This window comes from Anabrus simplex, chromosome 7, assembly GCF_040414725.1.
Source record: "Anabrus simplex isolate iqAnaSimp1 chromosome 7, ASM4041472v1, whole genome shotgun sequence".
In the NCBI taxonomy this organism is placed as follows: domain Eukaryota; kingdom Metazoa; phylum Arthropoda; class Insecta; order Orthoptera; family Tettigoniidae; genus Anabrus; species Anabrus simplex.
In genome coordinates this window covers 229,111,126-229,129,048 of record NC_090271.1, presented here as the reverse complement: position 1 = coordinate 229,129,048, position 17,923 = coordinate 229,111,126, and the positions used below count along the sequence as shown (strand labels likewise).

The window sequence follows — 17,923 nt, the reverse complement described above, 5'->3', positions numbered from 1 at the left end:
CCCCGGCATTTGCCTGGTGTGAAAATGGGAAACCACGGACACCCATCTTCAGGGCTAACGACAGTGGAGCTCGAACCCACTATCTCCCAATTACTGGATACTGGCCGCACTTAAGCAACTGCAGCTATCGAGCTCGGTCCTTAAAAAAAAAAAAAAAAAAAAAAAATTTTGCAATATGCGGTATACTTTGTGGGATGCAGACGGACAACAATTACAATGGCATCAGTAGATGCCGAGGAGGCTAATTTCACTGAGTTTCTCTTGGGTCATATCATTTCGCTTGTAGTTTTTTTACATCTCAGATTCAAAAATTACAGTTTTGCACAAGAAAAAGTAACAGGTATGATTATGCCCAAAATACAATATTTTTGTACCTATTTTCATCGGTATTTCACATAATATTGTGCAGTTTGTTTAGAGAGATGGCTGTGCCAAACTCATTACAACTACAGCCAGATAGAACAACCTGGCAATTCCTCTACTCATGAATTGTAAAAACAATATTTTTCGGCCAATTCTACATCATCAGGAAATCGGTCGCCTTTCCTGTACAGAGTAGAATTCAGGCAAAATTATGTGTTCATTTATTTTTTTTTTCTGGGAAGTCCGTAGGCCCCTTAAGCACTGGGCCCACCTGCATGGCAGACTATTATTCCACTGACACGAACATATATCTTTCGTTAATCTTTTTAAAAGTGAGGGCAGTATGAAAGCAAGAGAGTACTGATAACTCACAACTTAGCTTAAATTAAAGAATTTCTTGTATTCAAATAATTCATAATTATTCTCAACAGCAAGATAAACTAGGGAATGCTATCGATCAATGGAAGACATATTGCAAAATATTAGCCAGCAAGGGAATTTAAAAAACCTACACTTCTCTTAAACATATAGGCTAAAGGAGAACATAATATCTACATGGAATGAGACAATATTTGCAGAAAATAAAGCACATTTTGTGCAAGATATTACTGGCAAAAATTAAACTAAGTTACAGGATTAAATAACAATAACAACTGAAGCAGATATACATATAAATCCGATATCTATAGAAACACAGTAAGATACATTTCACTAGACACTCGGAAAATGACCCACTCCTAATTAACAAACATCTCCAGACAACCTACGAAACATGTAAACTTGTCAAGACGTGTGGAAAAAAAAAAAAAGCTTTAAAACATACTTCATGTCAATACTAATAAGCTAATAATTTAATTTCTTGATTTAGTATCTTTAAAATATACCTTATTATGAAAACTATACATCAAACTTAAAATTGGAGCAACTAAACCAAAATCACAATTCAAATGAGACACTATACATGCAGGAACAATAAGACACTTGTGTTCTAAAATGAACTGAATTATCCGTACATCAATTTAGGGCTTTTTGAAAGCTAGACGTTCATAAATTAAAATGGAATCCTTCCAACTACACTGGTTTCAACTAAGGAGTACTTTCTTCAACAAACATGAGATTTCCTTTAAAGACTGTTGTACAAAAGGATAAAATGAAAAAATGACATGCTAATGACATACGCAGCTTCCATGATGATAAATAAATAAACAACAACAATCAGAATGGAAAGAGATTTACCATATATGCTTTAGATAAGTTGCACAAGGCTTTGTCCAGACTTTCATTTGCTGGCACTGTGCAGAATGGGTCATTTTTGGCAGACTCCTCTTCCCAAAATCTTTGGACCCCAGCACCAAAGCAGTTAGGTAAGTGGGCCTCATTAACAAATGACTGATGACCCCAGTTGTACTGTGCATTTAAAAGTACAAACTTACATTAATTCATGTGAAGGAGTAACTGCTCTCTAAGGAAGGTGTGAAGGTTATTTTCAGGTATTACAGAGGATTTGAATACACAACATCTACACTCAGAGAAAGAAGTTTACAGATTAAGAAGTTGGCGAGATACATAAAACCAGTAAACTAATATCACAATAACAAAGAAAAATACTGAGATATGGGCATTAATTACCAACATTCCCTTCACCACTCTACTGATATAAATACTTAATATTATACATCATTCAAACACATGAATTACAATACAGTAAATGTGTATAAGAATAAACAAAGTATCGTATCTTGGTAGCACCAAATCGCACTAGAAGAGAGGTAGATTTAGCATGGCAAGAGTATTAAAAACCAATGCAGAACAGGAAGAAAAGCATAAAATTATTATTCTTGTTCTCTATTTGTACTTCACAAAAATAACCTATCATATGCAGGTGATAAATTTCATGTGCTTCATATCTAAAACAAGTTCGGCAAACTATTGGTCTACCACTCCCATACTGCAATGAACATTTGCTTCAAGGCTCATGTCTTGTGACAGGTTCAAGAATACCATGGTGATGTTACACTTAAATGATGCATATGTTTCAAGAGGGCAGTCAGGTCATGACTGCTCACATACAGCCAATGCTTTGATTTCTTAGGCACTCAGTACAGAACATTATGGATGATGACTGAATCTGTGCTTTTTGAGGCAGAATCCACTAAGCTGTATATAGAAAGAACAAACCAGAAAAATATGGTATAAAATTATACTTCGTGTGGAAGTCAAACTCAAGGTATGTTCTAAATATGGAGGTTAATCAAGCGTGTGCTGCTTGCCAATTACATTTTCAAAGCTCGCACTTATCTATGAAAATCTCTCATGAGTCCCACTTTTCTCGATACCTTGTAGAATACACACAATAGATGTAGGCACCATGATGTCAAGAAAGAGGAAAATGTCTAAGGGTCCGACTAAAGCCAATCCGAAGAAAGGCAAGATGAACTTCAGGCACAGACCACATCCGATGACAAGGAAGTAGAAGGATATTATGGCTTGGGACAAATCATTGCAGGCCTGAAGGTCAACCGAATCACTGCTCGGCTCTCCACCCCTTGTGCAGGATTTTGCCATACTATTCCATCACACCTTCAGTCGCTAACTTTATAGGTAGATGCTGGAATGTGCAGTTGCTTGACAGCAGTAATTTTATTAAGGTTGTTTTCCACTATGTGTAATTCTGACAGTGATAATGAGGATGTTCCTCATACACCACCGCTGGGAAAGGCGGGAAAACTACTCGGCAAGAAAGACTTCAATAATCAGTGTAAATATGTACACATGTGTACACATTTTTCCTACTTTGGCTGATAATCCAGACATTTCAAGGAAGTTCAATCACTGACAGGAGATGCATATGGAAAAGGTAGTTAACCTATTCAGAGCCTTAAATGCTGAAGGAAACGAGCCTCCACAGAGGCACTTAGAAAAGAAAGTAACCAGATTCGATTATTTCGATAAGGAAGCAATGCATAAATTTGTACTTAGCTTTCATGATCGTGAAGAGTATCCAACGGCCGAGAACACAGACTTCATTCAGTAAGAACAATTAACTTTTAGGGTTTAAAGAAGTCTGTGTTACATTTCTTGAGAAGTATGGGTTTTAGTGCAATGGTGGACAAAGGTTTTTGATGGAAAGAACAGATACAGCTTGTACACACACAATATTCCCCGAAAAATGAATGCTGTGAAGAATGACGCTCTTGGTAGACCTAAATACAATACAATGTGCTTTACATCGCACAAACACAGGTAGGCTTTATGGCGACGATGGGATAGGAAAGGGCTAGGAGTAGGAAGGAAACATCCATTGCCTTGATTAAGGTGCAGCCCGAGCATTTGGCTTTTGTGAAAATGAAGAAACCACGGAAAACCATCTTCAAGGCTGCTGACAGTGGGCTTTGAACCCACTACTTCCTGAATGCAAGCTGACAGCTATGTGACCTAAACCATGTAGATGCCTGTATTTTATTTAGATTAAACATTTGTGAACCAAAATCACAGCAGGAAAATTATTTGACTGACTGAAACAAAACTTCTGAAACAGCAGATGTTAAGATATAGTTCAGACTGAGTGTTCTTCTAATCACTCAAACTCCTGTAATGAATGAAGGAGATCTTGCTTCAATGTTTTAACATTAATACCAATGGATGCGGAAATAAAGATAATCAATGCAAAATAATATGTTCCTCTTTGTTATTGTATTCAATTCAGTGAATGTTTTAAAATCTGTTTTTAGTTGAGGAACACTCCTTTATCATGTTGTATCTTCAACCCAATCAAAAGTGTCTAACACTTATTGTATTTAATAATATTACAATTTAAACACTTAATATATGCTGACCTAATTTTGATGATAAATTCCAAGTCTGCTCTTCCTTAATATCCTCATTGTTATGATAAATTATCTTTTTATGATTTTTCTGTACAGAATAGAATAACCTTTACTTCCAGTTTCGGTTTAACTGGGTAGAGGGCAGTCGTCTTTTTATGACAAAACACTCCAGTAAATAATGTAGCATAACATATTTTAACAAAACATCACCACCATACAGAAATTATTTCAATATATGCCTTAAAAGTAATTTTTTTGTTTTTTACACAGATGTGATTCTTGTGCATTTTAAATGTGAAGTTCAGGTAATATAAATCAGCCCTTCAGGCCAGAGCTATATACAAATGGCAAGTAATCACTTGCCTCAGGACTGCCATCAGTGTGGTTCAAACCCACTGGTCCCGGGTATGGGAGTAGCTTGAACACAATTAACACTCATTGCTAAACACGTCGGGTCCTACAAGAAACACTTTCTTTTTTAAACAGCACACTTCCTTGGGAACATTAATTTGAGACATAACATACAGCCATATCACTTCTTTATATTAACAGGCTTGAAAACTTTAAAAGCGCTTTATCGTAGTGCAGAGCAAGAGAAGGAGGATCAACTCAACAGGACACCGCACTGATTACGCGTAACCTTGAGCCATAGAGACCTGTGTTACTTGGAACTCAAAGATTACAAAGTTTCGAATTTAAGTGGGAATCTCCATCTCAGGTCACACTATGACCTCGATAAGACCAATTCAACTTCTGTGGAACCACCTAATTTAAGTAAACACGTGCCAACTCATATGGACAACATAAATATTGTAGATTTCACTTAACCTGGACATACACAGGCTGGACTACACCATATTATATAAAATTTACGATGGAGTCGCTATAAGAATTTTATACTGCAGCAATTCAAATTGTACCATCATTTTAACTCATTTCATGTACTACCATAGATGTTAGTAATGTGTTTTAAAATGTGTTTTAGGTTGTTTTAGGTATGTGTATATAATTGTTCAATTTATATCTAGGGCTGATGATGGCACATGACAGGTGCTGAAACTAATATCCTTATGACATGTGATTGATTCACAATAAAAAATTATTGTATTGAAAAGGTGGATCTTTGAAAACCTTTATTTTACTCCAGACTGCATATAAAAATGATTTTACTCCAGACTGCATATAAAAATTAATGGGGTAGTACGCATTTTCAACCAAACTATTGGATGAATGTCCAATCTGCAGAATAAATTTAAATAGCACATTTACCTGGTTGTCATAGTAACAGGGCTTTAATAGTTTATTATTTGACATCCGTAAAACATGTGGACCTATAAGCTACTAAAAAGGAGATTCAAACTGCAGTTGTTGGTTTAAAAAAGGCATTTTCAAAAAGCTTTATAATTGCCCAGTCCAGCAAACATGGATAGTTTATAAGCCAGTTAAAATACTGTCCCATGTGAATTAATCAAAACAAAATAACATTCTTTTTTTTTTTTGTTGCACTTATCCATCTAAAAATACATCTTTGCTAATAGCTAATATGTTCTTTTCTGTTTTATATGTGCTTTATATGATTAGGCATATTTCACCAAGCTTTCAGCACATATTTAAAAAACCACGCTGTAACTTGAAACTCTCATTATGTATTTTTAAGGAATAGTGCCTGTGTGCCTGTTTTGCAAATAGTGCATGTTTTCTACTGAATGAATGTGTTGGAAGTTCCCAGGTCGCTCTACTCCTTCACTTCACAATCCTCTACCTTCGACAGGGCATAGTCTGGCAGTTGATGACTGTATTGTCACCAGAGGGTGGATCCAACACTCATCTGATTGGATTTCCTCTTTGCGGCCTCTTGTCATTTTAACCTTTCCCTCCATCACAAGCTTCTCTAGGGTGCCTGTTGTTCTGGTGATGTGTCCGAAGTAATGGCGATTAGCCTGGCTGAAGTGTTCAAGAAACCTAGTTCTTCCAGCACTGACGTATTAATTGCAAAGTCCAAGAAATTTATAGAATGTGTAAAACCAACATTTTGAAGCTTCCACTGTCCTCTTGATCTGCCTATTTGATCACCCAGGTTATCCGGCTCCATGGCTAAATGGTTAGCGTGCTGGCCTTTGGTCACAGGTTCGATCTTAACGATCACTGGTTAATTTCGCTGCACCGTCTTCATCATTCATCCTCATCCCGACGTGCAGGTCAACTACGGGCGTTAAATCAAAAGACCTCCACGTGCCCTCAGACACTCGCGGCACTAAAAGCCATACAACATTTCAGTTTATTACCCAGGTCTCTGCTACATACGTGGCAATGGGGAATGTGAGGGAATGAGCTACAGTATTTGTAGTTTAGTGTTCTTTGCAACTGTATGGTCCTTCCATATCCCTCTCAGCTTTGTGGTGGCAACCCTCGCAATGGCCGTTCTTCGCTTGATTTCATCAGAACACCCTCTTGTATTATAAATCATGGAGCCCAAGCAGACAAATTTCTGGGCGGCATCGAAACCACCTACACTATATCGCTCACACTGGGTTGGTTGGCTTTCCGTCTGTCGACAACCATCACCTCTGCCTTTATTCTATTAATTTCCAGGCTGTATTCCCTACTAATCCACACCAGCTTCTCAATAAGGACCTGTACTCCCTATGCGCTAGCTACCAAAAGTACCGTCTCACTGGTGTACGTAACATTGCTGATCTACCTACTTTCCAATACAAATACCTGCTTCCCAGTCCTTGAGCACTTTTGTCATTATGTGCTCAGTGTAGATAACTGAAGAAGGCAGATGAGAGAATGCAGCCCTGTCTTGTACCATCTTCTGCTTTAAGGTTTCTGGACATGATTGGATGACCTAAGTAGTCTCACAGCTGCCCCAATCAAGATTCCGCACAAGTACCATCATATACTGTGCGACCAGAAGAATGGTCCTGAGAGGAGTCCATTTCACCAAATCACATGCAAGGAAAAGTCACAACACTCTGACTTGCACAATCAGCTGGACAATGACAATTTACACCCGGGTGCCTTTTCCTTTGATGAAGCCACATTACTCTTCAGCTATGTCAGGAAGTTTGTGAAGAACATTGAGAAGAATCTTGCTCATATGAGGGATGAGAGCTACTGCTCTTTAGTTGGAACAATCAGCCAGTGGCCCCTTCTTGCAAATGGGAATAAAGATTCATCCAGCCATCTCCCCAGATGGTAATGCATAGATCTAGCATATTGCTTGATTCAACTTGACTCACAGCTTTCAGTACCTTGGCAGTTATGTCATACATCTCGGTTGACTTCCTGGTTCTCAGGTGACTGATTTCGAACTGCAAGATAGTAGTTCATATTGTCCAACCAAAGGGTCGGCATGGCCTTGGTTATGTCTAAACAAATGCGTGAAGTACTAAGTCACAAATATTGGTCTCAGCAAAGAATTCCTTTACCATTTGGAAACCTCTTCTGAAGCTCACCAACAATTCCCATGTCCAGTATTAGGATGTACTGGTTAGATTTCATAATTCCGGCCCTTCATGCATGCATAAAACATCACCCAAAAGTCATCTTTTTTAAATGCTGCAAATGCGCTTTAGTTGTTGGTCATTGCTCAGCACACGTATTGAAACCACAGCCTCAGCACTGCAAAGTGACTCATCAGAGTGAACTCCCTTCATGTGTTACATTGTCCAATCCTGACGACAAATGTGCACACAAGAGACGTTTCCTTAACATTTCTCCTCTTAGAATGTGTTTCTTTCGAGATTTGCAGGTTTATCTTCAAGCTGCATCAGTGAGCCTTGGGGTTTGATTTGTATCTTCTGTGGAGAAAGAGTTTATTAGTGAGAGTCATTTTCTTTTTCCTGCCAGTTTCTCTTCTTCTTCAGTGAAGTTGAGCCAGTCTGTTAGGCCGTTGAATAATTCTATTTATGGTGCCTATACAGGCATCAAATTAAGTAACTAACTCTCTTTGTGTCAAGAAAGTATTCTAAGATAATGCTAAGATTGTACTACACTTCCTGAAAGTCATATCCATTGAAGATGTGGGTATTACTGATCACACAAGGAAACCTCAAAATTCCTCAACAATGACACATATCAAAATAAATAAACTTTCCACCTAAAACATTTATCACAGAGATTAATTACGAACAAACAAAACTGCAAAAAATGCATAGAGAGCAGGGGCCTATTCCACGAACGAACTTTGTAACTTTTCACTTTGCACTTTTCAGTTCAGATTTTGTTCCACCATCACTTCTCCGATTTATCATGCAAAGTGAAAAGTTAGGAATCTTTTCACATTTGAAGCCTGTTATGTTCCTCCATTGGTACAGAAATGCAAAGTGCAAAGAAATTAAGTGAAAAGTTTTCATAAAACTTGCAAAGAGATGATTCCCTTTTCATATGTTAATTAACAAGTGTGTACACTAGTTTCTTGGCATAGAATTTGGTTTAGTGAAATAAACACGTTACGACGTAAGCTTTTATTAGGATCAAATGAGGACAGTGATGAAGAATCCAATAAGAGAACGTACAAAGACAGGATTAATTTTCATAACCTCACTTCAACGTAATTTCGCGAGTGATTTCGTATTACCCCAACACAGGCGGACTACATTCTTTGAAATGACCGGTCATTTATTGAAACATGCAACAAAAAGAAGTCAATTCCTTTCCGAAAAACAACAAATTCTTATATACACTGGTTAGTAAGTGGTGCCTAACTGCATGGTGTAGCAGCAATGCATGGAGCATCAAAATCAATTATTTGCAGTACTGTTATCAAAGTCGTAGATGTTATAGTTAGGGGCCGTATTTTTATGTAATAGCGATACGCACAAAATTTCTCATATCTTCTTTCTAACCTATATATGACCTTGTAGGTACCGTACCGTAACGTATTTTAGCGAAATGAACTCACGAAATATCGCGAAATCTGATTTATTACGTGAATCGTGCAAATAATCACGAAATATACCCCACTTGGTACGAAAAATGCGAAATCATATCGGAAAAGATCTCCAATAAACGTTTAAATGCTTCTGAGAACTTGACTATAGTAGTTTCCTTCTCAGTTGATTGATAGCGCTGTATATTCTCTACACAAATGCACACAAAGCGATGAGCCCTGTGTATCGGAGGTATGTGTATTCAGTTCCGCGATCTCTAAGGCAATCATTAAAAATCGATATCTGTTATCGATTACAGCAAATGGCATTGTGTTCGTAGGAAGATCGGTTGTAGATACAGCAGTGGGCATTATACTCTTTCGCAGTGAGAGTTCGCCACTTATGAAACTTTATCAGCAAATGTCCAGCATTTAAGTACAAAAATGCTGAAAAGTCACAACAGTTTTTCCGAGGGCCGAGGAACAGAACAGTGAGGCCTTCTATGTATTTGATGCTGCAAGAAAGATTCTAATGTGTAAGTACTGTAATGTTCGCATTACGTGAAAACAAAGAGACACGTGCGATAAATACTGTAGAGAATCAGAAACACACAAAAAGAAGAAGAATGAAGCAAACGAACATAATTTTAAGCGGCAAATAACAATCGGCGATACTTTACACATCGCAAAGGAGTTGAAAAGTGGTAGAGAGCAATTTGCAACAAAAGCATTCATGTAAACCAGCATTTCTATAGAAAAACTGGATAATCCTGGCATGAGGACATGGATGAATATAAAAGGAAAGATAAATAATACTAACTATATTGTAAAATATGACGATATTAGTAGGCCTATTGTAACTAAATCGCACCGAGCTCGATAGCTGCAGTCGCTTAAGTGCGGCCAGTATCCAGTAATCGGGAGATAGTGGGTTCGAGCCCCATTGTCGGCAGCCCTGAAGATGGTTTTCCGTGGTTTCCCATTTTCACACCAGGCAAATGCCCGGGGCTGTACCTTAATTAAGGCCACAGCCGCTTCCTTCCAATTCCTAGGCCTTTCCCATCCCATTGTCGCCGTAAGACATATCTGTGCCAGTGCGACGTAAAGCAAATAGCAAAAGAAAAATCGCCTGGTTGAGTTGTAATAATGTTATTGTTTTTACGTCCCACTAACTACTTTTACGGTTTTCGGAGACGCCGAAATGTCGGAATGTTGTCCCACAGGAGTTCTTTACGCGCCGATAAAACTAGTAACACGGGGCTGACGTATTTGAGCACCGGACTGAGCCAGGATTGAACCTACCAACTTGGGCTCAGAAAGCCAACACCTTAACTGTCTGAGTTACTCATCCCGGGCCGGGCAGCACCAGCATATCCTCCAGGGATATATGGCTTTGCAGAATGCAGTGAAAGCACGTCTGATAGAAAAGAAGAAAGAAGACATTGTTAGTGAAGTTTTAGGAGGTTCGATAGAAGACCACAGTAAATTTGCACTAAGTGTTCGCAAGCATTATGGTTTCCGACGTCCAATGTGGTCAGTGAAAGGGGCTGCTTTGTTTACAAAAATATACTTTCTGACTGACGCACAACTCCGAATCCTGATAATGTTGAAACCATGCGTAGTTTTTACTTTGGAGACAAGTCATTCAAAATGTAAAAACGTGTAGAACCAAACCAAACCCCACGGCACTTAACGCCCTGAAAGGGCCTTGGCCTGCCCAGTGACCGCTGCTCAGCCTGAAGATTACGAGGGGTCGTGTGGTCAGCACAACGCATCCTCTCGGCCGTTATTCTGGGCTTTCGAGACCGGGGCCGCCATCTCACCGTCAGATAGCTCCTCAATTCTAATCAGGTAGGCTGAGTGGACGTCGAACCAGTCCTCAGGTCGCGAGAAAAATCCCTGAACTGGCCGCGAATCGAACCCGGGGCCTCCTTGCGAGAGGCAGGCACACAACCCCTACACCACATGACCAGCAAAAAAGTGTAGGCCATGTATAAATTCCTAACTTCCGCCTAACTCCGTTTCGAGGTTTCAGTAACATTTTGTATATTTGGCTGTTCTAAGATTTAATAACAATTTAATACATTACAAGTGTTCACTTTAAAACCCCTAATCACAAAATTAGTGCCATAAAGAATATTTCACAAGAAACATCGATCAGTATGACAATTTATTTCACGAAATACCTACCGAAATAGTGTTAGTTTTAACACCGAAATCAACAGTTTTATTTCACCAAAAAATAAGGCCCTTAGTTATAGTAAATGTAATATTTCATAACAGTACGTTGGCCTGATAATCCACTTAATATAGCGACAGGATTTCTAATGAAGGGTGAATTTCCTTCTGTGTGTGGATGTGTTGACGATAGCCTACTCTCTTTAACATTGATGTGTGTCATCATTTGGGAGGTTATCTTTAAAGTTGTCAAAAAAGGATGTTTCGTTTCTCCTTGACAACTTCCAACACAACCAGCTTCTTGTAATAACTTTTCTTTCCCATGATAAAAAATTTTAACGGTACGACAATTATACCACCAAGTTCGCCGCAAAAGGTAAAGCATTAAAATCATAGAGTATTAGGCCTATACAGTTTGCTTAAGGAATAAACTCGATCGGATCACTCATTTGCAAAGACTTTTCACTTTGCGAAAAAATTGAAAAGTACAACCTAGTTCATGGTGGAAAAGAAAGACTTTGCACTTTGCAAGAATTGAAAAGTGAAAAGAGCAAGTTAAAAAGTTGCAAAGTTCGTTTGTGGAACAGGCCCCAGGACCTAAAAATAAGCAATGTGTAGCAAAATGTTGGCAATCATTGGGAAAAAATATGTTTTTTTTTTTCCAGATTAATTTGCACGGCACTCTATCTTACAATATTAAAAAGGAATTGATAACTCTTATTTTGATTCAGATGTATTCAGCACCTCTAGACTGAAGCTGAAAAAATTCAACAAGTTTTTACAAAACTACAAATCTGATAAGCAATTAGACTATTAATCTACAAAACAGGAACGCTGACAGGTTTAGAGAAACAATAAAACCAATAATACAAAACTTAGTGAAAATGCTCAATTAATAAAGCAGCAGAAATGGATGAAATTAGGCCTGAAATAGTGAAATACTGTGGGAAGAAAGAGGGTGAAATATCTTAGGACTGAAAAACATAATCCAAGAAAATTCAGAAATATACAGGGGAAGAAAACTCAGAAATATACAGGGAGTCTCAAACCCTTTGGGTCAATTTGAAACAGGTGATAGTGGGCCCACAACCGATTATATTGAGATAAGTAACCCAAGGTCATAAATGCATATTTATTGTATTATAGACATTCATAGGGTACACCGCATAATAACATCAACATAGCTCACAGTAAATGTTCAAAGTCTCAATGCATGGACGGGAATGGCACGAGAAGTTCTGCCACACTCTCTCAATGATCCCTGTTATCTGTTGTACCAAAAGGCAGGCAGCTTGGAACCTTGCAAGCAGGTCTTCATCCGTTTCTACGGGAGTTTCATACACCAACAAAGGGATGAGATCCGGCGATCGTGCTGGCCATGTACTTCCAATCCAATCATGAGGATATGTGTTGTTCAGGTGCTCATGGACATTATCAAAGAAGTGGGCTGGTGCACCGTCATGTTAATACACCATCTTTCGTGGACAATAATGGGTAGCCACAAGGAACGGTGTCAGCACATCTCACAAGAGCACCAGGTAACGTGGACAAGTCAAAGGCGAGGCAGCAAACAATGTCCTATTAGGTGATCTTGGACAATGGCCGCCCATACGTTGACAGAGAATCGTTGCTGGTTGCCACTTACATGTGGGGATTATCCTCAATCCAGACATGGCTGCTGCGGCTGTTGAAAACTCAATCACGGGTGAATGACGGCTCATCCGTGAACAATACAAACTGTATGAAGTTCGGCACTGCAGTGGATAATCCACTGACAGAAATGAACGCAGGGCTCCAAACCCATTGGTTCCAGTGCTTGCACACATTCTTTATGATAGGGGTGTAATACCTGTTCCGCCCTTCGAAGGGCGTGTTTCACGGGCAAGTTGACGGGAGTTTCTTGCTAGGTGATCAGCCACACGATCCAACACCATCTCCTCAAAGTCTGGTGTTTGGACTTGTCTTTGGCGGTAACCTTGCCCAGCTTTCTGTGGCATGAATGACCCCATCTCTCGTAAGTCAGTATCCACGGAGATAAACTTCTTCCAATTAGGATGATGCCTGTTGGGAAAGCTTTCTTTTTGCATTTGTGCTGCTTTATGGGCACTTCATCCTGCCCCACCGTACATTAAATACATGACTGCGAACTCTAGCGACACGTAATGTTCCATCTTTGAACTACGTGCACAGTGCCAACTTTTGAAACGGGTTACCTGTAGTCTCCGCCTCCCTAAGAAATTTTTTTAGTCAAATCCAAAGCATGCACCAACCTTCTCGATAATGACACTCCCTTTGCCCTCACGACAGCAATATATTCTGAAGTATATCCATCCCTGCCAACTTTTGAAACGGGCTATCTGTAAAACTTACACGCGACAAATAATCTAATGATTTTCGACGTACCCCGGCTCGACGAAAATAATAATACTTCTGGACTACAAAATACAAGAATTCATGCTTCAAACAGGATACTTAAATCTACTTACATCATAGGCCAATGATTTGTAGATTAATATAACAATCAAGAAGAAATCCATGTTAAACAGCAGCAGGCGCGGTGAATATTAGTTTGAAGCATACATAACAGGACTTCCTTGATAAATTAAGCACATAATATGCGATAATTGAAAAAGGCTTTACACAATAAAACTCGTTTAACGTAACACAGGCAAGAAATAATATAATACACACTGCAAATCAAATGCTAGTTCGACTTGAAAGTCACAGTTGTGCCCTTTTTAACTTCCTGCAAAAAGTCTTGAGAAAATGTTTTTTCATAACAAGGACCAGAACTTCTGGTCTTTAAAATAGAAATAGACTCCACAGATTCATTGGACATGGATGATCTGAACTCTGTTCTATTTTTCTTCACAAGGCTGAAATCAAGTACACATTCTGCGTTGCTGTGGGGTATGGTGAGAATAGACAACATTACTCCAGGAATTCTTGATGTTTGTGCCCAACTGGAATCGCTTGCAGCATTGTGATTTGCAACCAAAGTATCATCAACCTGAACTCATTCACCACCTCACTTGTAGTTTAATACTCTTCCTTGCATAACATGATAGGAAACCTTTCCAAGAATAAAACGAATGGAAGAAAACTGTATTTTTAAATTTTGTCTAACCTAGCAACTTGAGCATGCTTTAACACATCAACCTTGAGTGGAAACTTGTTGATGATGATGTAGTCACAGGCACTAAAAAAGTAGTTTCTCACTGATGAAAACAAAAGGGATTTATCTGCATCCTGGAGATTATTCACTATGTTGGAAGTCTGAATGCCAATAACTAACTCACCATCACATAAATTGTTGCCTCCACCATGCGCAATATTAATATCACACTCACATACTGTGCAAGAGGCAAATGTTTATCCCTTTCTTCATTTTAGTATGCACATAAAATCAACAGAATATGATTGTTTACATGTCTGGAAGTACTGTTTCTTGCTGGATTTAGTCACGACAATCTACAATAGGAATATAGAGTATGAAAATGTCCAAAAACAAACTGAAACATCGAAAGGAACCTGGACCACTGAATGTCACATAAAATTATAACAAACACTCAAGGCAGTAAAACACTTCATTAAAACATGTCATACACACGTGGAACGAATGTAATTATTATTCTTCTTTATAAATTAATGGGCTTCGCTAACAGCAGTATACCAAGTCACTGGAACGAATGTAATTAGTCCAACGAATACAGGAAACTGCGAACACGAAGTTATAACACAAAAACCCGAACACTTCAAAAAATATATATATCAATAACCTTTAAAGGCCAAAACATTCTAGATTTTAGTATGCACGGAAAATCAACAGAATAGGATTCTTTAAATGTCTGGAAGTACTGTTCGTAAACAAAGAACAACACTCGCGTGGTAAAAGAATATAGGTTAAATCACAACAAGCGAACGGAGCGGAACAAATAATTTGCGGAGCAGAGCCGTTCGACACCGAAGATTCACACGGAAGAACTGTTATCCCAACTTTAGATTCAATTCCAGTAACGACACAAACAACACATGGTAAAAATACCACTCATATCAAAGAATGAGTTATCAACTATCGTGGACTTGCCTTCGACCAAGACCGAGCGTGCTTCGACCCACGCAAACAATCGATTATCCAATCGTATTTCAAATTTTTGTACGCGGTCGTAAAATTACACCATCCACCCGTAAAACCGTAAAATGCTGCAATTTCCGTAAATTTTACGGATAAACCGTAAAAGTTGGAAGGTATGTATATCATATTACATAAAAACATCTGCACACTACCTGTAAGTACTGTGCTTTCTTTGTAGTTTGTTTCACATTCAGCAGCTGCTTTTTAGTATACTAGGTGTTCTTGAAGCATCCTGTGATTACATTTTCATCTTCTGAACCAAAAGCGATTCCAGTGTAGATGTGTTTAATGTAGGTCTGAATTATGTCTGATTTTTCCTATTAACACTGAAAACTCTTTCTGAGGGAGAGAGTCACTGTCAGGCACAAATGATACTGCAAATAAAACATTACTTAAGGGTTTATATTGGAGGAGAAGAGAGTGGAGCCCCTTCATTCACCACAACGCTCACGGGTAGGAAAACGAAGTGAAGATCGAATAAGTATCATTGCCAACTCTCACGCATTCGAACAAGAGTTAAGCAGTAATGCTTGAAACAACTGAACATTTTTCCTTTCCTTTTTCTCTGCAGAAGATCTTTTTGTTGTAACATCGCTTTTCCGTGATAATTACCCGCTTGACAGCAATGCTGTAATAGTGTGGTAAAATCAGTAATATTTATGGACAATCATTAACAGTTGGCAACTCTGCTAAATGTCATGCACTGTACACAGTAGCACACCTCACCATGGACGTATCAAAAGCTGTCTGATGCAATGGACAACTGACACCAGGGATAGTGGCATGCATGAGGTACAGGTTAATGTGCCAGTGTGATGCAAGCACTAGTCAAATGACACATGAGCTATGAGCTAAGGTGTATAGAGTACGTTTGTTTGATGGTCAGGGATGTACGCTGTTTATCACCCGCTGCGTCTTTCAGTGTTCAACAGACACCTGGGATCTTTACGAGAGTGTGGTAGGACTGCTTACGCCGCTGCAATACATGCACTGAAACCTGCGGTCATCGCTTTGAACAATTACTATGAGCTACGTTGTTATGCCGTGTATGCTGTGTATGTCCATAACACAATAAATATTGCATTTCTGACCATTGGTTCCCTATCTCAATATAATCGGTTGTGGACCCACAAACACCTGTTTCAATTTGACCCAAAAGATTTGAGACAACCTATAGATGTGGGAAAAATAGTTTTGCACCACAATTAAATGATCAACAGTGAAGGCAAATTTCATAGTCAGAGTAGAGATATAGAAAATATTTGGAGTAAACTGAAGAGAAAGGTAGTTGGTTTTATTAATTTCAGAGACGCCAAGGAATGTGTACGCAGAACAAAACTTTGCAAAGTATACACCGGGAAATGCAAGAAAAGAAACAAACATGGCAGAAATAGTAATGCATGCACTTGTGTGGAGATAAATGACTGTTTTAAACCGAAACCTAACAAGGGCAGGAAAGTGTGCACCAGTATTAACTCTTAATTTACATAATTTGTTCTGAGTATCAATATGTTTTATAACAATGCATATGTACCCGTTTCAAATGTTCTTAGACATTAAGTTGAATCAAAACTTAATTTTATTAATTTCTTTTCCAACAGAACATCATGTCAATTCTATTGCGGAATAACATTTATATTGGATAGTAATGCACGGTCATTGTCGTTTAACATTCCTAGGTCTAAACCCATACTTCATACTTGTCCGCAGAAGTAAAGAAATTTTTCAGTGATTTAGAAATAAAACAACTTTACACGTATGCATATATGGATTTTAGCCTGTGATATACCAATACCAACACCATCTGAAAAGTGCTGTCTTCTATATTTATAGCCCAAATACAGCATTCAAATGTTCTGAATAGTGAGCAAAGTAATACTATGTTCTTCATCACTATGTAAACTGAAAAAATAAAAAGTGATTTCAACCTATTTGTTTCTCTATTAATGTCAATTACATATTACGAAAGTTATACAAGCTACGGATTATAAAATTTATGCTACCTTTTTAATGCACAAACTAACTTTTGTTTCTTTGTGTAGTAAATTATATCCCTTATTGAAATTTCCTTCACAAATCCTAGGCCTAAGGATTTAAAGCTATCCTAAACTGTTTACTATACATAACTGCCAGAAACACACACAGTAGGGGAAGATCTGGCAGTACCGGACGGCGTGCAGTATCGGACAGTGTCACTTTATGGAAATCACTGCAACATTGCAGCACCCTTCAGTAAGTGCTTACAAGCTTGTTGTAATGGAAGCGTGTGGTCGCCATTCTGAGGTGGTTATTTAAGAAGTGTACTAGCGGTGTGAGATTTTGTGCTGAGTGTCACTGTACGAAGATAACTTTCTTGGCTAATAACGTCAGTATAGGTAAGTGCAATATCAATTAACGTACGGTTCATCAATTACTATTGGTTAGTGCACAATTGAGTGGTATAATATTTTTGTGGCTTTAATACATTCAATTTCCTGACACTTAAACGTTAAACGAATGGGTCGGGCAGTATCTGACATGAAGCTTGTAAGTTTTCAGCCGACT

At 38.4% G+C, this 17,923-nt stretch overlaps 1 protein-coding gene across 5 annotated transcripts in view; it reads right to left on the bottom strand.

Annotated features, from left to right (window-relative positions):
- The window catches only part of LOC136877494 (chromodomain-helicase-DNA-binding protein 6), a 703,291-nt gene that overhangs the window by 234,854 nt on the left and 450,514 nt on the right, over positions 1-17,923 (bottom strand). For 4 of the 5 annotated variants that reach the window (XM_067151592.2, XM_067151593.2, XM_067151597.2 and 1 more), the window contains one exon: positions 1,600-1,770. The exons of the other annotated variant lie outside the window; for it this stretch is intronic. In XM_067151592.2, the coding sequence (XP_067007693.2) occupies positions 1,600-1,770 (171 nt within the window). The remainder of the gene's footprint in view (positions 1-1,599; positions 1,771-17,923) is intronic. 5 annotated transcript variants of the gene reach the window in all.